At 48.7% G+C, this 25,902-nt stretch overlaps 1 protein-coding gene across 3 annotated transcripts; it reads right to left on the bottom strand.

The window, feature by feature from the left end:
• Positions 1-1,206: 1,206 nt before the first annotated feature.
• Positions 1,207-22,385, bottom strand: TRAF1 (TNF receptor associated factor 1). Of its 3 annotated transcripts, none has more exons than XM_077306245.1 (9): positions 22,017-22,385; positions 19,747-19,831; positions 16,359-16,457; positions 14,473-14,574; positions 12,194-12,259; positions 10,474-10,881; positions 8,167-8,344; positions 6,858-7,006; positions 1,207-2,737 (listed from the first exon to the last, which is right to left on the bottom strand). In XM_077306245.1, exons 1-9 carry the CDS (start codon positions 22,235-22,237, stop codon positions 2,519-2,521), a joined length of 1,527 nt encoding a protein of 508 aa, XP_077162360.1. In that variant the 5' UTR covers positions 22,238-22,385; the 3' UTR covers positions 1,207-2,518. The 3 variants fall into 3 exon arrangements, with proteins under 3 accessions (XP_077162360.1, XP_077162361.1, XP_077162362.1); XM_077306246.1 differs by lacking the exon at positions 22,017-22,385 and adding an exon at positions 21,574-21,757; XM_077306247.1 differs by lacking the exon at positions 22,017-22,385 and adding an exon at positions 21,111-21,323.
• Positions 22,386-25,902: the final 3,517 nt, after the last annotated feature.

Raw genomic sequence — 25,902 nt, 5'->3', positions numbered from 1 at the left:
AGAGATGGAGAGAGCCACCAGCAGGGTGGGTGCCACTGGAACTGCAACTTAAAACAGGGATCCTCAACCTGTGGTCCTCCAGATGTTCATGGACTACAATTCCCATGAGCCCCTGCCAGCAAATGCTGGCAGGGGCTCATGGGAATTGTAGTCCATGAACATCTGGAGGACCACAGGTTGACTACCCCTGGTCTAAATGACATGGGCTTCCCTCCTTCTCCACAGGTTGAGGATCCCTGACTTAAAAGACTCAGGTGGTCAAAAACAGGATCTCTTAAGGCAGTGGCTCTCAGGCCAGGTTTAAGGGCTCTTTAGCAGGGGCTCTTTAAACCATCAGTCATGGTGGAAAAGCTTCCTGGGAAAAGCTGGAGTTGCAGTAATACCCACCTTTGGTTGTAGAGGAATGTGAGGGAATATTTTATGGCACAGACTGCAGTGGGTGACAGCTCATCCTAGCACACCTCGCTAGTGCCCCCACTGCAAACTGTGTAAGATTGCCCTATGGCAATCCATGTCCATGGACTACAATTCCCATGAATCCCTCCCAACACTGCAGAGGCTCATGGGAGCCACAGTTTGGCCACCTAAGCCCCATGGCTTAGTTGCCTCAGGCTGTCGGAGCCCATCCACACCCTGAGCTGGCTTGAACTCCCAGTTTTCCTTTTTTTAAAAGGCGAGTATTGATTGCAAGGCCTTATCGATGCGGAGCTTGGAGGCAAAATGTACAGGGAATGTTTGGCCCAGTCTTTTTGCAATAAACTTGCCTGCTCCCACATTCCGCTGTGACAGCCAATGCCAGGAAGTCAGAGCTGTGGCTGATACGTGTGCCATATTTCTCAAAGGAAACACGAACCGATTCCGATATCATTCTGATATCAGCAAATAGGTCAAAAGTTGCTTGCTTCGACGTTTCCCTGTCTTTTTGCAGCCGTTGCTGGGAGCAGACCTGGAACAAGTAGCAGGCAGTGCAACACACGGTGGGTTTGGCTCACATCCTACACTGCCAATTTGCCGAAAGCGCACACCCAGGTGCCCTTGATTGGAAGAACTACACCCTGATGACCCTAGAGCTGAGCATGCAAGATCTAGAACAGGGGTAGTCAAACTGCGGCCCTCCAGATGTCCATGGACTACAATTCCCAGGAGCCCCCTGCCAGCGTTCGCTGGCAGGGGGCTCCTGGGAATTGTAGTCCATGGACATCTGGAGGGCCGCAGTTTGACTACCCCTGATCTAGAATGTCCTGCAAACGCAATAGGGCTCTGTAATATGTACATACCATGATGATGCTTTTTTAAAAAACCACACACATGGGAGACTGGACTGCGTGGTTTGAAAACCACTGTCCTAACAGTCTTGAGTTTATGCATGCACCTAGAAGCCCCACTGCACTCAGTGGGGTTTCTTGTCAAGTAAACGCCTTACAGGCTTGTAACCTCAACATACTGCAAAGACACCAAGGCTTTGGATTGGCTCACGGGAGCAGGGATAGACTCTTCTCAAAAGCATGCCGGAGGACATCCGGTTAATAAGGCGACAGCCCTACACAGACAAACAAAAAGTCAACAAGCTGCCTATGCTCACAAAAATGGCCCCGGTAAGCTACCATGCAGCGTCCACATACATTTTTACGAAGTTTGAGTCCAAGTGGCACCTTTAATTCAAGGCATGAGATTTCGTGTGCAGGCACACTTCTTCAAATGCGCATATGCGCTTGAAAGCTTAAAGGTAAAGGTATCCCCTGTGCAAGCACTGGGCCATGTCTGACCCTTGGGGTGACGCCCTCTAGCGTTTTCATGGCAGACTCAATACAGGGTGGTTTGCCAGTGCCTTCCCCAGTCATGACCGTTTACCCCCCAGCAAGCTGGGTACTCATTTTACCTACCTCGGAAAGATGGAAGTCTGAGTCAACCTTGAGCCGGCTGCTGGGATCGAACTCCCAGCCCCATGGGCAGAGCTTTCAGGCTGCTTGTCTGCTGCCTTACCACTCTGTGCCACAAGAGGCTCTTGCTTATCTGCCGAATAAAACCTGTTGGTCTTAAAGTTGCCGCTGGACTCAAGTTCTGTTCTGCTGCTTTAGACCAACATAGCTGAATTCACAAACATTTTAGAACCTAAGGCAGGGGTAGTCAAACTGCGGCCCTCCAGATGACCATGGACTACAATTCCCACGAGCCCCTGCCAGTGAATGCTGGCAGGGGCTCCTGGGAATTGTAGTCCATGGCCATCTGGAGGGCCACAGTTTGACTACCTCTGCCCTAAGGAAAAGCATCCTGCGGGTGATACTGGCACATCGCCCCCTGCATGGGGCTGGAGGTCAGATCGTTAAAAGTACAGAGGTTGGAAGCAGGAAACTGGGGGCAGTCCCGCCCACAGTGGCCCAGGTAACAGGCATCTCATTGGAGTAAATCAGTTCCCTCGCAGATGCAAGCCAGCTCTCTGGCTCTCTGGATGTTTCCGACGTTTCTCTCCCCTTGTATTTCTCACCTGCCGTCGCTTTAAAAGTGTTGGCAGGCATTTTCACAATGCAGGCTCAACGATGCACTTGAGGAAAAGGGTACCGTCTTTTAAATAAGTGTATTTCAGCGACTGCAGTTTGGCCAGCGAGAGGAATCGGGGACAGCCGCTGGCCTCGTTCATATCGGTCACAGGCCTCTGGGACGATGCAGAGGTCGGGTCGGTGTGAAAAGTGTTCGTCAGGTGATCTCCGTTGTCCTGGTCGAGCAGCATGAAGGTGATCTGGAAGATGGCAGATAGGAGGGAAATGAGATTTCCAAGGAATAACAGTGGGATTCACACAAGAGCAGCCTTATACAGAATCAGACCCTCCCCACCCCATCACCCCCCAAAACGAGTATTAAGATCAAGCAGTCAAATTCTACTCAAGGTCTGTGGCCCTAAAGAGATAAAACTGGCCTTGACTGGTTTCGGTGGAATGCTCTGCCAGAGGAGATCTGGGACCTTAAACAGTTTCGGGATCCCCGTAAGATTGAGCTGTTCTACTATGCCAGAAATAGACATCAAACAACACTGGTCTCTCTGCCTGAGAACCCCTCCCCCAGCATAAAGCCCCTCTGAGCTCTGACCAACCTCAGAAAGATTTAATTATTAAGAAGAGGTAGTTTAAAAACATTTTAACGTTTTAATTTAAATGCTTTAAAGTTGGTTGTCACCCACCCTGAGTTTACCAGGGAAGGGCAGGATACAAATAAAGATTTTATCATCATCATCATCATCATCATCATCATCATCATCATCTACTTAGACACCTCTCCAAGGCTTCAGGCTAAGGTCTTTCACATCACCTACAACCTGATCCTTCCTGGAGATGTCAGGGATTGAACGTGGATTCTTCAGCAGATACTATTCCACTTGGCCACAGCCTGTCCCAGATTTTGTGATCAGGAGTACAGACAACTTTGTGATTAACATGGATGCTTTAGGCTAGGGGTAGTCAAACTGTGGCCCTCCAGATGTCCATGGACTACAAATGCTGGCAGGGGCTCATGGGAATTGTAGTCCATGGACATCTGGAGGACAGCGAAATAGACCAAGATATGCACAGTTCAATTTGGGGTCCAAGACATTGCTCGGTAAAGTGAATCTCCAGAGCTGAAACAGGCAAGCATTCTGCCACTGCTGAATGTGTCATGAGAAACAACAAAATGAATTGAACCTGCAAATAATGTGCAAATGATGATTTTTTTTAAAAAAGGATACTCATGTATTTTTAATAAGCAAAAGCACTGCAACAGCAGGTGCTGTTCTAAAAAGCAAAACCAAGATTTTCCCACATCTGAAGGTCGGCAATGAGCAAAACAAGAGAAACCAAGCAGGGCTTTGTGAGCAAAAACATTTCCGAGCTAAACAAAATACTTCCCTGGAGAGGGAGAGGACATAACAGAGAGACAGGATTCTGGGAGCAGCGGTCCCTCCAGCCACGGACTCATGGCTCGGCCAGAACGAAGCAGGCTCAGAACATCTGTCCACCCACCGGGGATTATCTTGACCAGCCATCAGCAGCAGGGCAGGTCCAATTGAGAATTTTGCCAGCCAGCTCTGCCACACTACTCCATATATGACCCTTTGCCACTAAATTGTCGGCCAGTGTAGGAACCTGCCTTCTAAAGAAGCTGTGGGCCCAATGTGAGTCATAGCCCCCTCCCCAAAACTTCATTCTGAGCAGGACTCAAACCCAGGACTCAGAGGAATTGTGTCCAATCCAGATTTTGGTCCAACTAGTATCAGACAGGCAGTGAAACACCATTCCCAGCACCTGCTACCTGAGATCCTTTCACTGAAGATGCTGGACGTTGGTCTGGGGTCCTTTTATAAAAGGCTTGGAATGTTTTGGAGGCTTTCTAGTTTGTAGAAAAGGCACCTTATTGGCTTGTTGTATTCCTTCAGCCCTCCCACAGACTGTTCAGTATTTACCCAGCTTAATGTGAATGAGCAGATGCATGTTATCATCTGGACTGGAGCGCAAGGTCTCAGGGACAGAAAAACAGGCCCATAGACAGAAAAAATGTATTGGAGTCAAATCAGCTGTCATTATTTATTTACTCAGCTTTACTTCAACAGAATTTTACACACACTGGTGTGAACGGGTAATTCCGTTCAAGTCAATTGCATGTTGAATTCCCATTTGGAAGATTTGTGACAGAATTCACATCTTTTAACCTCAAATCCATGGTGTGGTGGTTAAGTTCAGCAGACAGTCACAGTCATGTTAGGGGGGTTCTCACAGAACAGTTTTGTCAGAACCCTCTCGGCCCCACCTACCTCACAAGGTGCCTGTTGTGGGGAGAGGAAGGGAAGGCAGCTATAAGCCGTTTGGGAGACTCCTTGGATAGTGAAAAGCAGGGTATAAAAACTAACTCTTCTTTTTTTACACAGAGAATTTGCACTCAAAAGGCTCGTGACGGATTTCACACCAACCCCAAGCACTGATTGGGAGAGCCTGGCAAATGTCTGATGGGCCAGGCCACTGTGTCAAGAATGCTGAGTTTTGCCACTGTCTCACAGCCCCTCCTCCATGGGCCTTAAAGCAATTCAGGAGAGCTTATGTGGGCTCTTGAATCTTAACTTTATTGCACCACAGTCAAGGCCAAAACCTGTGTGAATAGTGTTTATCACCTAACGTTCTTAACTACCTTAGAGGCAGGTAAGGTGAGGCACAAACCTTTCAAATCAGCAGTCATTCAGTTACACAAATACCATTTTCCTGCAAGGTAGTTCCGCCCTTTGAAATGCATCAAGTTTTGCTCGGGAGGAAACACAGCTAGGACTGGGGGGGGGGGGGGGGGATGCTGCCAAAGGGAGACTAACCCTTCCCCCAGGATAAAAATAATGTACATTTTTTATCTCTTGAAATTATTATCTAATAACTTTAAAGTATTTGTTTTTTTCCTGTAGTTTTTGGGTAAAAGCATTCAGCTGACCTTGGATACAACTACTATCTCACGTCTCGGCCAGGAAGTCCTCAAAGCGACTTAGAGCACTGTAAAATATACAACAGTGGGGACTTCCGGCTAAGATGGCGGCGGACTGATATCTTCTTTGAAAAGCTCTCAGATAAGCCAGTCTTATTTTATTATACTCCTATAGTTTTTATCAGTGGAGTCTTATTTATCTACTCATTTATCTACAACAGTGACTATTTCTCCCTCACAGGGGGGGGGCAACAGGCCTGGAGCAAAATGCCCCGCCCGTTTAATGGAGGCTTAGTACCCAGCCTGGATAACCCAGGCAAGCCCAATCCTGCCAGATCTCAGAAGTTAAGTGGGGTCAGCCCTGGCTAGCACCCAAAAAATCGACCTCCAAGGGCCCTGACATCGGGGAGCAGGCAATGGCAGACCACTTCTGAACACCTCTTGCCTGCCAGCCAGGCAATCTTAGGCTCTCCTGGCTACATTACACACATGCCACATGATAAATAAAATAAATAATGGAAGTTAATGCATAGACATGGACTGATGATGCTTTTCACAGCATTACCAGATAAAGAAGACTCCATTAAACCTGTAAGGACAGAACATTCAGTAGTTTCACCCCCCCAAGTAGTTGCCAACCATATGCTCCTGTCCCTCCCCTTCCCACTCTATCAGATTGCTACTATTCTGCCTTAGGTGTTATTCCATTTGTGTGTGTTTTTCTTCAGAATAATAACAGAATATAAAAAGGACATCAACAATGATAAGATATAACAGATTGGCGAGCCATTAAAATTATCCATTTTGTGGAAACGTATTTCAACTTTCCAGCTTTACATTTCCTATTTTGCAACTTCATTTGAGACTGATGTTATCCTATCATCCAGGAAAACTGTTAATGCATATTTCAGACAGCAATCCAAGGGCTGACAGTGAGAGAGGGCGGGCATGATCAATTTGTTTCTTCCTGCGTCATACAGTGTGCAGCGAAGCAAAATACGGGAGGTTGTCTCCACGGTTTCTGCACAGAAGCAGAATCTTGAGGGTGAGGGCTGAGCAAAATACTTCCCATGCAATACTGCTGAAGGGGGAGTTCCACTGACGGTTTGGGAATAGCTGTTGATGGGCAGTACAACCTCAAACTCCTTCTTCCAGCATGAAAATCTAGATATTTCTACGCCTGGCAAAAATGACCAGAGCAGAATTATCATGCTAGTAAAAGACAAAGAGCTTGATTGGAATAATTTGTGCACCTGTCTTTCTGAAGGCCTTGGAGCCTTGGTCTAGCGCAGAGTCTGAACGCAGTTCCCACCATTCCAACACCCCCTCTTTTAAATCAGTGCTTGGACACAGCCCTGCACTACAAGGGTGGAGAGCAAGAGCCACAGGGCTTGGAAATCACCCAGGGAGAGGAGCAGCCCCTTTACCTTGTGTGTGAAAGGCCATTCGAGGAGCACATCGTACTCTCCTCTGAGGAGCACCAGGAAGACGGACATGTGTGTTCCTTTGCCCCGCCCCTCGCCGTTCAGATACAGCCTCATGCAGAGCTTATAACCGTATCGCGCTGTGTAGAAGGCTGAAAACAAGAACGCAGATGGTCAGGATTCAGGCTCTGCATTCTAACTCAGACATTTGCCTATCAGGACAGTATCGCAATGAATTCACTACAATTCATGAAGTTTAAAACATTGGCATCATTTATACTCTAACTTTCTATCTGTCGGGGACCCAAACAGCTTACACAGCTCTGTGTAACCCTGTAAGGTAGGACTGGCTGAGAAAGCGTGGCCAGACCATGGTTACCCAGCAAGGTTTCACAGCAGAGTAGAGATTAAAAGCCTGAGCCTGCCATGCCAACCACCACACTACAAAATCGTGTCTCCGCTGCGTCTAACAGCCATTGCCCTGCAAGATGAGACCTGAGACCCTGCTGGTCTGGCATCCTACAGTGGGCAGCCAGATGCTCTTGGGAAGGCCACAAGCAGGGGGAAAAACCTGCACTGCTGCTTGGCCCCAGCAATCTGGTGTTCAGAAATACACTGCCTCTGCATATGGAGGTTCCATCTTTTGTTATTATGGTTATTACTGACAGACTTGCATATCAGACATCCATTTAGCAGGAACACTATACTGGAGAGCCACCGTGTGTAGTTAGGAGTGGTGGCCTCTAATCTGGAGGACCAGGTTTGATTCCCCACTCCTCCCCCTGCAGCCAGTTGAGTGACCCTGGGCCAGTCACAGTTCTCTCAGAGCTCTCTCAGCCCCACCTCCCTCACAGGGTGTCTGTTGTGGGGAGAGGAAGGGAAGGTGATTGTAAGCCACTTTGAGACTCCTTCAGGTAGTATAAAGCGGGATATGAAAACCAACTCCTCTTCTTCTTCGATCAGGCCACTAAGACCAGCATCTCATCTCTCACAGAGGCCAACTGGGCGCCTGTGGGAAAGGCCAAACCCAGGGCAAAGAAAGCAAACAGCGAAAACCTTTTAAGAAACACTGGTTGCCTTTGATGGACCCTGGATTACATTTTTTCATCCTGCCCTCCTTCAAGCAGTCTGGGATGGGACGGATGTTTCCTTTCTCTTCCATTTCACCCTCATAAGGACCCTGCAAGGTAGGACAGGCCATGAGAGTATGATCAGCCTAGGATCACCTAGTTATTTCCATAAGAGTGGGATTTGAACCCAGGTCTCCCACCACTGCAGCACACCCCGGTGTTCTCTTGGGACACGGGCTTACCAGGCGACTGCAAACTGCACACTTTCCCGCTCACCGCTTCGTAGCACTTCTGGTGAACGTCCGTGATCTTCCACAGAAAAACGCCGTCGTACGTGGCTTCTGCCGAGAGCAGGAGTTTCTGCTGGAGCCGGGTTAGAGCCACCTCCTTCTGCGCCAGGCATCGCTGGAGATCCGCAATCTTGGGAGAGAAAAAGGTGAACAATCATCTTGGGCAGGGGTAATCAAACTGCAGCCCTCCAGATGTCCATGGACTACAATTCCCAGGAGCCCCCTGCCAGCATTCGCTGGCAGGGGGCTCCTGGGAATTGTAGTCCATGGACGTCTGGAGGGCCGCAGTTTGACTACCCCTGATCTTGGGCTTCTGGGTGGCTGCCGGAGGATGGCCTGCAGCCACTCAACAGAGGCCAAATAAAACTAGAGCCCGCCGTGGCCCTTTAGAGACAGATACCACCAATGGCAGCGTACGTCAGCTCACCCTCACTTGCATTGGAGTGTACACGATGGGGTGGCCAAGCCGCTGCTCTCCAGATGTCCGTGGACTACGATTCCGATGAGCCCCTGCTGTGTTGCCAGGAGCTGATGGTAATTGTAGTTCATGGACATCTGGAGAACTGCAGGTTTCCCACCCCTGGTATGTGAGACAGGAGTGCACGTTGGAGGAAATGGGTCAAGATTCACAAGGGCTTTGACTGGAATGAATTGGGGCAGCCTTTCTGAGCCCTTTATTTTGCTGCTACCGACTTAAACGGCTTCCAGTCTAGAGCACCCACCAGAGGCGGCTTTTTAGTAGGCGTTTGATTAGAATTTTAATATGAACTACTGCTTGTTTCACCGTTTGTTTCACCGTTATTGGATTATTTCTATTGTTATCCTTCTGTTGTTACCTGCCCTGAGCCTTTGGGAAAGAGCAGGATAGGAAAAAAAAATGTTATATTACATTAAAAGGTAAAGGTATCCTCTGTGCAAGCACCGAGTCATGTCTGACCCCTGGGGTGACGCCCTCCAGCGTTTTCTTGGCAGACTCAATACGGGGTGGTTTGCCAGTGCCTTCCCCAGTCATGACCGTTTACCCCCCAGCAAGCTGGGTACTCATTTTACTGACCTCGGAAGGATGGAAGGCTGAGTCGACCTTGAGCCGCCTGCTGGGATCGAACTCCCAGCCTCATGGGCAAAGCTTTCAGACGGCTGCCTTACCACTCTGCGCCACAAGAGGCTCTTATATTACATTACAATACCTTAACTCCCTCCAGTGCACTGCTCCCAGTCAGTGCTAAGCCAGAGAACATGCTTTGCATCATGCCCTGTATTTTAAGGAACAGGTGCCTCCTGTCTGGCTCAGCCCTGGCTTACAAGGAGGGAGAAAACTGGTCAAGTAGGCCTGGTGCCATTGACTTCAGCAGGCCTCCAACATTGGCCATGGGAAGTTAAAAATGATTAAAGTCTCCTGGAGTTCGGTAGACCCACTGATTGAGCAAGCTGCCTGCTATACCACTTGCATGAAGTACCAGTCTGAGCTCCTTCTGTGTCTGCCACAGGCTGGTAATCTTGCTGCACCTCTACCACTGGAAGATGAATCACATCCAACGCATGGGTGCAGATGCAATACTTGCCCTCAGAAGTGGTTGTCCATTGCATCTCTGCATGAGTCACTGTTCTGCTTTGCCTCTTTGTAGCCTGGCCCAGTTCAGTGACACACGCAAAAACAAAGAGGAAGAGCTGTTTTCTGCAATCCACTTTTTATTACCTGAAGGAGTCTCAGAGCAGCTGACGATGGCCTACTCTTCCTCTCCCTACAACAGACACCCCATGAGGTAGGTGGGGCCGAGATCTCTGAGAAAACTATGACCAGCCAAGGTCACCCAGTAGGCCTCATGAATCTCAAAGTGGCTTACAATTGCCTGCCCTTCCTCTCTCACAATGGGCACGGTGTGAGTAGGTGGGGCTGAGAGAGCTCTGAGAGAACTGTCACCAACCTAAGGTCACCCCGCTGGCTTAACCACTACACCATGCTGGCTTTCAAAGTGCCTCAGGGCAGGGGACACGCGATCTTACACAGCAAGCAGAAAACAACGTGCATAGTGGAGGGAGGGTTCCTTCCTATTTCAGTTAACAATCCTAGCTTTCCTCACCTATTGGAAGATGAAGAGAAGTGAACATACTCTGGGGCAGCAGGGCTCTTTTCTGAGCCTGCTCCCTGGGGCTTTTGGGGGTGGCATGCCAAGGATCGAAACACGGGAACCTTGAGATCCTAAGCACATACTCCACCCCCCCAGTGACGGCCGCTTGCTGGCGTTTGCTGACGTTTACCTTCAGTTCCAAGCCGCGGATGGTGTCCTGGTCAAGGCCTCTCTGACACCGGAAGGCCGTTATCTTCTGGCGCGAGGCATCCATCTCTTTGCTGAGCACTGACACAATGTTTTCAAAGACCCGCAGCTTGCTGTCCAGCAGAGGGACCACCCTTCCCCGCAGCAGTGCCTGCCAGCTCGACTCGCCCTCGTACAGAGGCAGCCCGGGGAAAGCATCCATGTCCAGAGCTGGCGGGAGCTGCAGGCTCGTGAAGATCCCCTTCAGGGCATTCGTAGCCTTCAAGCACAGGTCAGCCTCACTGCCTGCAGGGCACGGGCTCCCCTTCCGTTGCTTGGCGTGTTGAAGCAGCATTGCCAGGTGCGTCCCCATGGCGCTCTTCTCATGCTCCAGCCTGTCTTTTCTGTTCCCCTGTTAGGATGGAGGAGGAGGACATTCATCAATCAGGGATTGGCATGGGCTGGGCGCCCATGGAGGTCCACGGGCGGGAGGGGGGAGGCCTGGCTGGAGATGCCAGGTCAACCTCCCAATTCCCCTGTGGAGGCAGCGAAGGAAGCCAAGCAGCAAGAGAACTGGGTCAGGCTTCCTCCTCTAGGCCTCTCTTCAAACAGGCCTGCGCCAGTCACAGTTCCCTCAAAGCTTTCTCAGCCTCACCTACTTCACAGGGTGTCTGTTGCAGAGAGAGGAAGGGAGAGGTGTTTGTAAGCCGCTTTGGGACTTTTTTGGTAGTGAAAAGCGGAGTATAAAGACCCAGTTCTTTATTGCGAGGCTATTTTAGCAAAACAGCTTTTTCAAACAGCTGACTGATGAAGCACACTTTAAAAAAAATTTAACCAAAGGTATGTGGTCATTCTTGCACCTGCAAAAGTTTCCGTTGACATTGGATGAGTCCAATAATTACTCATCTTCAGAGGAACTCACTTTTCTGTTTCTCCATGACGGTCTCCTGGGTGTGCCTCCTGCTTGGAAGGACAAATGACTCACGCAGGGATGCAATGGATAGCCTCCTGCGAGAACAGGGACTTCTTCTGTATTGCTCCTCCACATGCGATGGCAGAGGTGCAGAAGCCCCCTCTGGCAAAGGCTGGCTGGGCGGAAGCTCAGACCAGCGACTCCTGGCTCTGTGCGGGTTGGTAACGGCCACGGCAGGCAGAGCTAGAAGGGACTGCCCTTCTAACTCAGTTTGCATTGCCAGTTGTCTGGGCAGAATTAATTTCTAGACCCAGAGATGCTCTCCTACCCCCATTTCTCTACTAGATAGACAGACTATTGTGGGTCTTGTCTTCTGCTGCCAACTGGAATCACTCCCTGACCTTTCAAATACTTCAAGAGAGGCACCCTGTCCCTTCTCAACCTCCTCTTCTCCAGGATGAACATTCCCAAGTCCCTCAGCCTTTCCTCACAGGCCCCGGATCATCCTTGTTGCTCTCCTCTGCACTCTCTCAATTTTGCCCACGTCCTTTTTGAAGTGACACCTCCAGATCTGCACACACTACTCCAGGTGTGATCCGACCAATGCAGGTTTAAAAGGGTTTGACTTTTTTCAGAGAGGGGGGCTGGCTTTTAAGTGGGGGATCATGCAGAAATCTGACACCTTAACCCTTCCACACCTCATTAAAATTCACAATCTTGGCTTTTCGGCAATTGTCAGGATGTGTGGAAAGGCGATTTTTTCTTTTCTGCACACCCATCTCACAGAAGTTCGGTCAACGATTATACTCACCTTGAATGAGCAGCCGATCCTGGAAAACCGACAGCTGTCCTTGTCACTGTGAGCCGATGAGAGAGTCTGTTAACGAGAGAGTCAGCAAAACAATGGAATCAGGTCCAGATCTAACACAATCCAGTAAGCCAGATCCTTTTCCATAGCTCAAAGCCATGACATCAACATGGTTCCTTCCAGCTCAAGGGATGAAACTCATGTGAAACGGCCGAACTTGGGAGCATCTTGACACAATAACATGAGAGCTCAGCTGGACCAGGCCAAAGATCTATCTCGCCCAGCACCTTGTTTCCCGCAGTGGCCAACCAAATGACCCCCAAGTGGTCCCTTTGCTATTTGGCCCCTAGAGGAAGACCTGCCCCATGAGCATCCGTGCTCCTAGCCATCTTGGCAGGCCTGTCTCCCACAAATCTGTCTAATCTTGAACTTGGCAGTCACCCCCAGTCAAGGATGCAAAAAGAAAAGCCACAACAGGTCCATGTAGGCCAGCATTCTTTTCCCCACAGGCTGGCTAAACGCTTCCAGGCATGCGTGTAATGTCTCCAAGATGTCCTAAGATGGTCCGGCTGCCAGGCAAGAGACGTTTGGAGGTGGTCTGCCATGGCCTGCCCCCCACATCATGACCTTGGTGCTCCTCGGAGGCTGCCCTTCCGAGTGCGAGCCAGGACTCACCCTGCTTGACTCCTGGGCTCTGAAAGGATCCAGCTTCCCTGGCCTATCCAGTCCATGAACATCTGGAGGACCACAAGATGACTGCCGCTGATTTAACTGACATAACTAACAGCCATTGCTGGCCCATTCTTCTTGAATTTGTCCAATCCCCTTTTAAAGCCAGGGACCATCCTTTGGCCGCACGTTCTTTCGCAAACTTTCTCCTAGGGCGAATTCTTAGTGGATTTTTAAAACACGGGGCCTTGGGCGGTCCAGGCAGGTACCTTTTCTACCTCCGTGCATCCTGACGCAGAAATATTTCCAGGCTTGCCAAATGTCTTTGTGTCAGCAGCACAGCCAGTAAAAATAGCAATCATGCCTATAAAGTCAGCTCATTGGTGCAGCTAGCTCAGCCTGGCCTGGGGTCCTCGGGCACAGACAAGTCTCTTGCAGCACCTTCCATCAGAGATCCTTTCATGGGAGATGCCAAGGACAGAACCTGGGACCTTCGGCATGCAAAGCAGAGGCTCCATCGCTCAGCCACCGCCCCCAGTGCAAGGTTCCAAGGGAGGCAGTGAAGGAGCCTAATTCATTTCCCATCATTCCTCTACCTTCACAACTGCTGCTAAGTCAGCAATGTTCTAAAGAGGTCACCTCTGGACAAGGTGAAAAGGCCCAGTCATTAGACTCCTTAGGGATTTCTTGCTGGTGATTGTTGGAAGGTTGCGTCCGAGACATGGTTATTAGGAGCTCAACGTCAGATCTCAAAAGCTAAGCAGGGTTGACCCTGGCTAGTATTTGGATGGGAGACCTCCAAGGATTTGGATGGAGGTCCTCCAGGGCAGGGGTAGTCAACCTGTGGTCCTCCAGATGTCCATGGACTACAGTTCCCATTTGCTGGCAGGGGCTCATGGGAACTGTAGTCCACAGACATCTGGAGGACCACAGGTTGACTACCCCTGCTCCAGGGAACACGAGGCGTCATGACACAGGGGCAGGCAAAGGCAAACCATCTCCGAACATCCCTTGCCTGGCTGCCAGACAATCCTTGCATCCCTGGATACACTACTCATGCCATACAATAAATAAATCATTAGGAGTCCAAATTGGCTCAGATTCAGACTACGGATTGTGCACACCACTGGGCACATCTCAGCAAATCTGAACAGAGGGGTTGAGGCCCTCATCTTAATAGCCAAGTTATCAGACTATCCCAAATGCTCCTGAAGCAATCCATGCCGGGTCCAGGAAGGACACAAACTGCCTACTTGGCACCCAATTTTCCCAAGTAACAAGGGACAATTCTAAGGGAAGCAACATCTGTCTGATTGTAACTGCAGGATCATGGCTGTGGGAGGTTGACGCACAACAATCAAATTTCCCCCTTCAAAGGGCTTGGCTTTCTTCAGAAGGGGCTTCCTTCATGGTAAATCTATAATAGGAAAAGACGCAGGAGGATTTCTCAGCGGGGAAAAAGTTTCAGGGAACTAGAAGGAAACACTTCTGAGTGCATGCCAACAAGCTCACTTTTTTCTCTTCCGCCCCTCTGGGGGAACCCCCCCCCCCCAATAATTCTTCATAATTGGTGCTTGGGATCAGAGACCTTCTGGTGGCAGAGGGACACTCACACATTCATGCTGCAAATGTTCTGCAAGTTTTTTCCGCATCACTTTCTGTCCGCACCCGGCACGGCATAAAACCCGGGCGTATTCACACGTGCTCTGATGGCCCTGGAAGTTAAAGGTTTTGAGAAGGAGACATTGGAACTTTTTACTACCCGAAGAAGTCACGGCAGGAAGAGAAGGGACTCACAGTGCACGTAATGCCAAGAGTTGTTTCTCCCATCTGGCAAACCTGCCTTAAAGCTCAGGTCTGCAATGATAGAATCCTAGAATCCTAGAGTTGGAAGGGACCCTGAGGTTTCTTGATGGCCCTGGAAGGGTTTCCAAAATGGGTGGGAGTTAATTGTTTATATATTTTCTAAAGCTCCATCCAGGCCATCTAGTCCAGCCCCCTGCTCAATGAAGGATCAGCCTCAAGCTTCCAGGATAAGCATCTGTCCAGCTGCTGCTTGAAGACCACAAGTGAGAGTGAGCTCACCACCTCCTTAGGCACCTCCTTAGGCAGCCAAATTAGCAGGGAGGAGTCTATTAAACTGAACAGGGGCGATAAACAAAGTCGCCTCTGCTTTCTAATCCATGCCTGTATAGCCTCTGTTAACTTTTCTTCCCCTGACTGAATAGCAATAGAGGCTTCGTCAGCATCTGCCCACCTTCTGCTGTTGACTCTACCGGTCCAACCAAGCCACAGGCGAGTAAGACAGAACAGGTGAGTAGCAGCAGAAGGACTGTGCCAACTTGTTGTTCATATGAAACAAGAGAGAACTAAAGAGCTTTTTGCCCAGGTTTTGACTTAAGGGTGCCAACCTCCTGGCAGGACCTGGGGATCCCCTGGAATTTCAATTCCTCTCCAGACTACAGAGGTCAGTTCCCCTGGAGAAAATGCATTCTGTGGCATTGCAACCCACTGAGGTCCCTGTCTTCCCCAGGTTTTCGAGTGCATGTCTTGAATCAATCTTTGTTGGTCATAAAGCTGCTACTGGACTCTGATTTTGTTATGCTACTACAGACCAACAGGGCTACCCACTCAAATCTATACATATGTTGACAAGCAATTCTGTGGCTTTAGGAACTGGAATGCAAGAAACCAGTCATGTTCCAACTGAACCTCCATTACTACTCGCTGGCAGCGGTAGTTTAGGGCAGTGGTCCCCAACCTTTTTTAGGCTGGGGACCGGCAGGGCATTGGACCGCGCCCGCGCGGGCCACGCCCACGCTTCGGGCCGCGCCCACGGATCGGGCCGCGCCCGGCCGCGCCCGCCGGCCGCACCCCGGCCGTGCCCGCGAGCCGCGCCCGGCCGCGCCCGCCGGCCGCACCCGCGAGCCGCGCCCGGCCGCGCCCGCGGATCGGGCCACACCCGCGGGCCGCGTCCGTGGATCGGGCCGCGCCGGCGCGGCCTGCACGGGCGCGGCCCGGCCCTGATTCCTTCTCCCGGCCCTCCCGCAGTAAGTAGCTTCCCGGGCCGCAAGCTTGCGGCCTGGGAAGTTTTTTACTGCGGGGGTGGGGGGGGGCGGGGAGAGGGAGCCGCGGCCCGGCGCCATGGCCTTTGCGGCCCGGCGCCGGGCCGCGGCCCGCAGGTTGGGGACCACTGGTTTAGGGCAGAATGTGTCTTGCACTGCCGAGTTTGAGCAGTTTTGCACTAATACACACGCTGCCTTCAGGCAGTAGCTAGGCTGCTATTTTCTGATCAATGCTGGAGGAGCCAACTTCAAAAGGCAAGTTGAAATAAGATGAGTGCTTTGTTGTTCAATGGTGCTGTTTTGCCCTGGATCTTCCAGACAGCTTTCTCAAAGCAAAAAGACCATTCATTTCTATGGGGCAAGGCTGGTACACCTCTCTATTCATTCCCTTCCTCTATCCAATTAAACCACAGCAACCAAATCTTCACTCTTACTTCCAAAGCCTTCATGATGCCAGTCCACGTACACCCAGGGACTACACAATGTACACTTAGCTCCGAAATCTCCTTGTTGATGGCAGCATCGCTAAAAGCCTGGAAAGAAAGAACACAGGCAAAGAGGCATCTTTTTAGATTTCTCTCATCTTCTCCTGCTGCTGGTTTTCAGTGATTGGGCAATGTGGCTCGCATAGGATGTTGCACGCTACATTTCAGTGACCTGTATTATTTAAACAGCTTTTTAAAGAACAGCGATGCATGGGGAACTAGACTAACAACATAATTGGTGCTTGGGATTGGTGCTGTTAGCCACGAAAAAAGGAACTTCCACTTTCAGAAGCAATCTTTCTTTGGGTCACGGGACAAAGGATAGGATCACCTTTATGTCTTGCTTGTGAGTTTCTCAAAGGTATTGGCTGACTCATATAGGAATCTGATCCAGCAAGATAATGCTTTTATGCAGAGTGTATAAGTGAAATGTGCTGTGTCAAAATGAGCTCTTCACCCATGGTGTGAGTATTCTTCTGGGTCCATAATTTGCACAACGGACTTCATGTTATCAATCTAATGACATGGTCACTTATCAGCCTTCTCTTCCCAAATATTTTAGGTAAGCTACCTGCAGGGTTTCTTTTTAAAAAAAATATCCACTATATATATATTTGTGTGTGTGTGTGTGTGTGTGTGTGCGTGTGTGCGTGTGTGTATGTATGTATGTCAATCCTCTGCTTCATTTAAAGAAAATGGTAACATTTTAATCAGGTTGCAAAAGTGCCCCAGGGGCTGAGGAACATTATGGGCACTAGCCAATCAGCACTGCTAATAACCATGTTTGTTTGTTGGCTTTTTGCTGTAAATTAGCAGAAAGGGCTTGTTCCAAGGCTGACTCTGAAATGGAAAATGTACCCTTGTCCTGAACATTACTGGAGGCGCTTCCTAATCGGGCCCAATGCTCTACAGATGTTATGTCTGCCTTCCCTCTTATTTATTTCTCTTCAAATCCAAAACAGCCTCTAAGAAGCAGGTTTTTAACAGGAAACGTTAATGAGTTCCCGCAAAGCAAAACTCATCTGTTCTCAGCGTCTACGGCGCGGTCCCTCCCACACCCACGCAACCTCAATTTAATACACAATGCAGGCTGTTTATAATGACCTGAATTGACTGGTGGATGTTTGTACATACATGTAACCTTCCAGCGAAAGAGCCACTTGGTTTAGTGTGTGTTTGAGGTCATAAATGGTCCTGGCAAGGTATGGAGATTAACCATTGCCTGGAAACGGAGCTGAAAACACACGTTGACTACTGTCTATTAGAAGGAGGGGGGGGAAGCACAGTCCTACTAGAACACTTCTGTCTTTGTCTGCTGGTTGTAAAGTAAAGTGCTTTCTGTTCATTTTCCAGTCGGCAATAATCCTGTTTATATTTTTTGAAGGAGGACAGCAAATGTATAGCTAAGTCCAACAGACAGCCCAGCTTTGGGTCAGGGCTTTTCACCATCAATGCCCTCTACTCTTGACTAATTACATTTTGGTAATTCTAGATGCAATGACGTCTGACAGAAAAGTGCACTTGGCTCCCCGTGTCAAAAACTCCCAGGATGGCCAAAAACAGTGCGTCTTCTCATCCAAATATAATAGGGCAACCGAGTCTGCATGGTTTCATATTCATAAGCAGGGTAGTGACCACTTTGGGGAAGGACTGTGGCTCAGTGGCATACCATCTGCTTTGTATGCAAAAGGTCCCAGGTTCAATCCCAGGCATCTCCACTTAAATGCATCAAGTGGCAGGTGTTGTAGAAGACCTCTGTAGGAGACACTGCAGAGCCACTACCTGTCTTAAGACAGTAATGACCTTAACTTACCAGTAATCTGATTTGGCATGAGGCAGCTTCATGTGCTGATGTGACCAGATCCAGGGCCTTTTATATGGTGGCACCTCAAGTCAGGGTGACCGGTATTTTGAACTTTAGATGCCAGGATAAACCCCTTCCCCCCACCCCCCCAGGCATTTTGTTGATTCTGCAGCCTCTTTGAGTTGTTTTTGTTTCCTGATATTAGAGTTTGGTTAGTTCTACTGTCAACTGCTGGATTTCCTTTGAGGGATGCTTTTATGCTGCTAGGCTAATTAATTTAATTGTTGGCACAAGTGTTTTCATACTTTAAAAAAATCTTAATGTGTTAAGTTTGATTTCCTTGAGTGTGCAATTTAAATTTTGTTGTGATTCTTTCACATCGACATCTTTTCATCATTTGGGTGGGAAGAGGGAAAAGATATGAAGAACTGTCACAAAGCAAATAATTATTTATTTCCATTTTTGTATACTTGTTTATATACAGTGTTTGGCAATAGTTTTATTTTTAGTATGCTAACAAAGCTCTGTGTGTGTGTGCGTGTGCGTGTGAATTCTATTTTCCATTTCATTTAGGTTATTTATACTTAGCATCAAAAAGCCTTTTCCCTCCTGCACATGAAGTATTTGAAGTCGGGGAAAGGATGTTTCTGAAATGCTCCTCAACAGAATTTCTCCCCAGATTTTAGAGTTCTGAATGGCCAGCTTTTCAGTGTGTATCTAATGCACTAGGAAACCTCTGCTATTTCATTCCCCCCCACTCCCACCAAAAAAAATTGTTATACGGGGTACTGCACATGTGCTGTTGATTGCAGTTTTCCATTCCTTCGGATGCATCTCTTCCCCTCCCCATTGGGTATACAGAGAACCAAATCTAGATTCTTTTTCTATGATGTTTTTTCAGAGCCAAATGTTTGCAGCATTAAAACACTGCAAAAATATGTGGCAATTGTATGCTCGCTCATGCAAATAGATGTTTTTAGCAGCATTTTATCAATGTGAGAAGAGGGGAGGACAAAGGTGTATATCAAAAGAAAGGATTAAATGTTCCAGCAAATTGTATTTGATCCAAAATTACTGTTGTCAAACCAACACTAGGAAATCAGTTCACAGCAAAATTTCAGAACAGTAAAGGCACAGAAAGAAAGCTGCTGATTTCTCTGTTTCAGAAAGCAAATCAGTCATGAAACTTCCCCCATCTGTACTTTGAAGCAGTGCATGCCAAGAAGGATTATACTACATACTTTTTCTGAATGTGTAAATCAGTCCTTTTTCACTGTGGCAAATATTTCAGATTTTGAATGGAAGGGAAGGTTGTTATTTCATGTGCATGGCCACTCACTGTCCCATTCAAAATCTGAAATATTTAGCTTACAGCAAAGAGATTGATGACAAATATTCTCTTTTTCCTAGACATTCCTGATAGGCATTTTATGCGCGCACACATAAACAGAGAAATCCTCAAGAAAAGATGAATAAGCCTGGGTGTGCCTTCAGAGGAAATGTAACGCCACATGAGTAAAAGGCCAAACATACCTTTTCTACCGATAACAACATATCTTCATCTACATGGTCAGGATCGTCTTCCTTGCAGCTCTGACAAACTGGGTTTTTATGGATTCTGGGTGAGAAGGATGGAAAACAAATGCATTTTCATTTTCAACATCCAAAGTCTAAATTGTTAGACAGTGACTTCAGTTAAACAATACCTTATGGCAAGGACACATATAAAGACACATGGGACAGATCCAATCTCAAAAACATGACTGCAAAAACTCTAGCCATACACAAGCACCACGATGGATCTCAGCCCCTTCTGAATCCATCCATAAGAATCTATCAAGGCCACAATTGCCTACGTCAACCAGTAGCAGCATGACAGGGTCATATACTTCATCTAGCCCAATTTACCAGGGACAATCCCTGTTTTCAAGCCCCAGTCCTTGAAATCAGGGTCACTCTTTTTGCCACCAGTTTATTTTCTTTTGCAGTGAAAGTTGGCTAGCTTGCCATTCCTAAGGACAGCCAGGTTTGTTAGTGGTTAAGGTAGTGATTCCTATAGCACAGGGGCACCTTTGGAATTCCGATACTGTGGGCTGGCTGCAGCCACAAAAGCCTGTCTTTCCTTGTGCTCTGCAGGAAAGGAGTTGGAGGGTTTCAGGATGCCCACAGACGCCACATTCTATGGCATGTCCACAGTTGTTTCCTGATGAACACAGTTGTTTCCTGATTGCTTCTTCAAAGCAATCCTAGTTTTCTTCCCCCTCCCTGGAATGGGACTCACAGGAAGTGCCTATCCATAAACAGCCAGCTGTATCATGGGAGGACACTTCACTTGGAATCTCCCAGTGGTTTCCGATTGGTCCAGGCCTGCACAATAGCCGTTCTGTGGTGTTGCCTATTATCTGTTCTCAAAATTCCCCGGATGTCCACATAAGTTCCACAAAGTTGACTTGGTATGAGGCAGCTTTGTTGGAGGAGAAAATGTTTAGGTCAAGCGGAGAGCACATGTGTTGCATGGCAAAGGGGTCAGGTCCAGTCCAACAAAAGGATCCCAGACAATGGACAGACCTTCCCCTTCCCTGGAGAGTTCCTGGTCATTAGTGTAAAGCATGCCAAATGAGATGCTCCAAACTAGACCAAGTACTTATTCATTGATGATGGTTGCCCTTAGGGAAAATGGCTCCCTTGGAGGATGGATTCTATGCCTTCATACTCTGCTGAGGTTATTCCCTTTCCTGAACTTGCCTTCCCCAAATCTCCAGGAATTTCCCAGCCCAAAGTGGGCAAACCAAATTTATACCCTTCTTTGAGTGGGGACTCAAAGCAGCTGGCAACACGGTTCTCCCCTTGTATCCTCCCAAACAACCCCAGGTGGGAGGTTAGGCTGTGTGACTGACCAAGGTCAAGGCAGAGTTGGGGCTCACTCCTTGGGTCTCCCAGATCCTTCCTTGGCTGCATTCGGTAGGCGGTGGGGTGCTCAAGGTCAGGGGTAGTCAAACTGCATTCTGTAGGTGGTGGGGTGCTCAAGGTCAGGGGTAGTCAAACTGCATTCTGTAGGCGGTGGGGTGCTCAAGGTCAGGGGTAGTCAAACTGCGGCTCTCCAGGTATCCATGGACTACCCCTTCTCTAGGTATTCCCCTATCATAGTCCAAGATGAGCTACATCAGGGAATCCCAAGGCACCTTTATCCCAACCCTTGGGATGATGACGCCAATATCTCAGTTGTCGGAAGTAGGGTTGTCAGGGGGTGAGTTGTCAAATCCATGTTGGGCGGCTATAGGAGATTTGAAGATGAAGCCTGGGGAGGACCTAGGGACCCCCAGAGCCCACCCTCTAAAGCATCCGTTTTGGGGGACTGACCTCTATAGTCTGGGGATGAGCTGTAACACCGGGAGGCCGACACCTCTAGCAAGAATCAGTGTTAACCAGGACACCTTTGGACCCACAGCACGCTGCCTTATACCAAACCGGACCCTTGCTCCATCTCGGGCCGGCAGCGGCTCTCCAGGGTCTTTCCCATCACCTCCTATCTTATCCCGGGAGCTGGCGGGACTTGAACCCGGAACCTTGTGCGCGCTAAGCCAGGGCCCCTCCCGTAGGCCTGCAGAGCGGCCAAGAAGCCCGCTTGCGGACCTCCGCCTTCCTTTCGCTGCCCTTGGAAAACGCTGGGCGTCCGCAATGCTCTTTTCCCCTCCACGGCGGCTTCGGCGCGCCTTTCCGAGGATGCTCGCGGGCTCCCTCCTCTCCCCCCCCCCCGCACCCGCGCGCGCCGTCACGTGACCCGCCTTGCCCCGGGCACTCACCGCACGAGCCAGGCCAGGCACGCGCTGCAGTAGCGATGGCCGCAGCGGGTTTGCAGGGCTTCCCGCAGGACGCTCTTGCAGTGGCCGCAGAGGTACTTCGGTTCCGGGGCGCCTTGGCAGAGGCCGAGCGGGTACCCGGAGGGCTCCTCGTTGCCATCAGGAAATGAGCTCACGGTGGGGCGGCGGCGGCGGCTGGCGCTCCGGCTCCTTCTCTCGGCCATCTGCAGCGAAGGGCGGCGGAGCAGGAGCAGGAGCAGCCCCCGCCGGTTGCCTTAAAAACACAGGCACGCTGCAAAAAGAGACATCCCCCACCAACCCGGTCGCCTGGTTCCGAAAGGGCCGGCAGGCTGCGGCTCTGTGCTCCCCTTCACGTTGTGCCCTTCACGTGGGTGACTGAGGCAGCGTGCCCGAAAAGTTCGGAAGCGGGTTTTGACACAGGAAACTGCTCAGCAGTCGCCTTCAAATCCCCCTTGAAGACACGAAGCTTAAGAGGACAAGATTTAGGCGTGAATCAAAGGGAAAGTGGCTCGGGTACTGCTTTGGGAAAGATCTCCTCCCTCACCCCCTTTCTGATTTTCTAATAATGTTTTGAATTGACAAATTTAAGTCATTTTACAATGTATTTTAGCCTCACGGGTCTCAAAGCTCTTCCTCTCCCACACAACAAAAACCTTGTGAGGTAGGTGGGGCTGAGAGAGCTCTGAGAGAACTGTGACTGGCCCAAGGTCAACCAGCTGGCTGCCTGTGGAGGAGGAGTGGGGAATCTGGTAATCCAGATTACAGGCGGCTGCTTTTAACCACTACACCAAACTGTCACCTAAATACCTTTGTATGCCTTTTTTGTTTTTCTAGCTTGGGGAAAATGTATCCCCATTTTGGAGGCTTTGCAGCTGGGGCCCTATGTCTGCTCTGGCTTGAAGGCTCTTCATTCTGTCTTATTAAGCCTCATATTTTGTGGGAAAGACACCATCAGATCTCCTGCTATGGTGGGATTGGCCTGATTTCGTCCCATAATCTCCCGATCCGTAATGTCATTATGCCTACTGGTGTCGGGTTGCCAGTTCCAGGTTGGGAAATACCTGGAGATTTGGGGGGGTGGAGCCTGAGGAGGGCGGGGCTTAGGGAGGGACCTCAGTGGGGTATAATGCCACAGAGTCCAAAGTGACTATCAGGTGAACTGATCTCTTGCTGGGAGCTCAGTTGCACTAGTGGGTGATCTCCAGCTACCACCTGGAGGTTGACAGCTGCAGTACTGAGACTCGCAGAACGAAAGATGTACTGACATTGTTGCATTGTGGCAATTTTATCCCACCTTTCCTCCACAGAGTTCCTGGGGACATACATGACCTCCCTCCATTTCATCTTCACACCTGGGTGAGGTCAGACAGGCAGGAAGAGAGGGAAAGAATCTGGTCCAGGTTACCTGTTGAACTTCACAGCGGGGATCTGAATGTGGAACTCCTTGATCCTAGTCTAGGGATGCCAGTCAGTTCCTCTGGAGAAAACGGCAATATCTGTTCAGCTAGTCTGAATTATAAAACACAGATTCAGCTGTTTGTTCTGAAAACAGTAACTTTCCAGTTCTGGCACCGACATGCCCAGGCCTTGGTATATTGTCAGGCTCTGTCCCTAATTTGTCAGGTTTTGTTTTAGCTCTATCGGTTGCTTGCCAAATTTTGTCCTGGCTCCACTCCTGGTCTGCCGATTATCTTCAGCATCTTGACTCAACATCTGGCCTCCCCAATTCAGCTCCAGCACTACTGCCTGCCCTGCCCAGTAAAACCGGTATTTTGGATACTGAAACTAGACAACTCTAGAGAAATATAAACAGCCTTTTTTCTCCCACATTTTCTGGATGCCAGCATTCGGCATTATTCCTAGGCCTAGCTCCAGCAGAGAGAACTGTGGGCAAACTTTAAATATGCAAAGGAGGAATGAGACACCAGCTGTGTAAAAAATGAATAGTTTTACTGAAAAGAGAACCAAACTTTGTAAAAACAGAGGGGAGAGAAGGTCCTAACAGTGTAACTGACTAACTTGTTCAGGAGGTAGTCAGGGAGGAAGTGTGCTCAAAGGAGCAGGAAGTCTTCGGCTGAGCCGATAAAGAGGGCGTTATTTGAAAATATCAGATGCTAACTACATATCTGCTGTGGTGCCAGGTGCTAATGGGAACTGTAGTCCATGGACATCTGGAGAGTCACAGTTTGGCCACCCCTGCAAAGGGTAAATAAATTATCTTACCCACTGCATCACTGAGGCTAGAGGGAGAAGAGGCAACCACAACAGCTAGGCATCCATTACTAACAAATCTAGCTCCAGACAAGAATACCCCTCTTCCCAGTTGCTACCTGCTATCAATGAAGAATAAAAGGCAGTAGTCAGTCATCCTGCCAACATACCTGGAGCAAACTCTAAATTCTATTTTAACTGATACTGCGATAGTTCCATACTTTCTTATACTGGTATAAACATGCGATTGTTCAGTATCTTTGGGTCTCCTTTTGTTTTGTTTTTCTGGCTTGGGGGAAAAAGCAAATTAAAAGTCCAACCAAAAATATTGTTCCTTAAAAAAAAAAAACACTCTTCTGCATAACGAGAGGTGAACGTATTGGATTGCCATCTATTTACATTGTCATCCAGCGGGCTTGACCATCTGCTCCGTTTTCTTATCATTTCGAACCGCGACTATTACAGAAAACGCTTCGGCTCATTTGGATATGGTGGCCCAAGGAGGCCTTCGGATTGCAGCTGTACGCTAATCCACCCGGGATAGCCGAAGACAAATCGCCAGCGTTTTCTGGCCACTAGGATTTCAGAGATAAGGCTCAGATTATTCTAGGATGATGAGCAGGTGTCCTTGAGAAGTTTCCAATACAATCATTTTTAAAAGCCCTTTAATTAAAAAAGAAAAAAGAAAACAGTCAGGGGCTAAAAGAGGGCTGCTTATTTTCTTTGAGGTCCCCCCCCCCCCCCCGGGTCAATTTGATCATCCTAAATGAAGTTTCCAGGGAAGCAAGGTTTCATACTGTTATGTAGGCCTTTCAAAGGGTTTTAAAAAACAGCAACATAAAACTTCCTCATTTCTGTATACATGAAGAAGAGCTGGTTCTTATATGCCACTTTTCTCTACCCGAAGAAGTCTCAAAGTGGCTTACAATCCCCTTTCCTCTCCTTACAACAGACACCCTGTGAGGGAGGTAAGTCTGAGAGAGCTTTGATATTACTGTACTCCTAAGCACTACACCAAGCTGTGACACCAACATATTAAAGCAGTTTTCAGATTCACACTAGGACCTGGAAGAGTCCAAGTTCAAATGGAATGGATTTGATACAATGCACAAATATGTTTTAATAATTATAATTGGATTTTTTATGTGATTGATTGTTTTAACTTATGTTGTTACCGACCCTGAGCTATCCAATAAGGGCAGGCTACAAAAATATATTATTAATAAAAGTGGACCATAAATAAAAATAAACAGATATAAACATGCTTTTATGCATGCAGTGAGGGTTCTTTCCTAAGGTTTGTTTATTTATTTAGCTAAGAAGGAAAATAGCTGATTTTTATATCCTGCATTTCTCTACCCTAAGGAGTCTCCAAAAGTGGCTTACAATCCCTTTCCCCTTCCTCTCCTCACAAGAAGCACCTTGTGAGGGAGGTGGGGCTGAGAGAGTCCTGAGAGAACTGTGACCGGCCCAAGATCACCCAGCAGGATTCAGGTGGAGGAAGAGTAAGGGACCAACCCTGGTTCTCCAGATTAGAGTCCGTAGCTCTTCACCACTGCACCATGCAGGCTAAATGCTATTTCCCACCTCTCAGCTCAAGGCCTCGTGAGATCTCTTCCAGTGACCAAAGCAATAAAGCAATGACATTTAAAATGAC

This window comes from Paroedura picta, chromosome 12, assembly GCF_049243985.1.
Source record: "Paroedura picta isolate Pp20150507F chromosome 12, Ppicta_v3.0, whole genome shotgun sequence".
Taxonomy (NCBI): Eukaryota; Metazoa; Chordata; class Lepidosauria; order Squamata; family Gekkonidae; genus Paroedura; species Paroedura picta.
The sequence above is the reverse complement of the archived record's forward strand: the minus strand, read 5'-3'. Positions and strand labels throughout refer to the sequence as shown.

What these genes read in the sequence shown, in the direction of transcription:
- TRAF1 (XM_077306245.1), bottom strand. Translation starts at nt 22,237, where the DNA reads ATGGCCGAGAGAAGGAGCCGGAGCGCCAGCCGCCGCCGCCGCCCCACC. An exon ending in TGCCTGGCCTGGCTCGTGCG is followed by an intron (nt 19,832 to 22,016) that starts GTGAGTGCCCGG and finishes CTTCTCACCCAG; the next exon opens with AATCCATAAAAACCCAGTTT. An exon ending in TGTTGTTATCGGTAGAAAAG is followed by an intron (nt 16,458 to 19,746) that starts GTATGTTTGGCC and finishes CTTTCTTTCCAG; the next exon opens with GCTTTTAGCGATGCTGCCAT.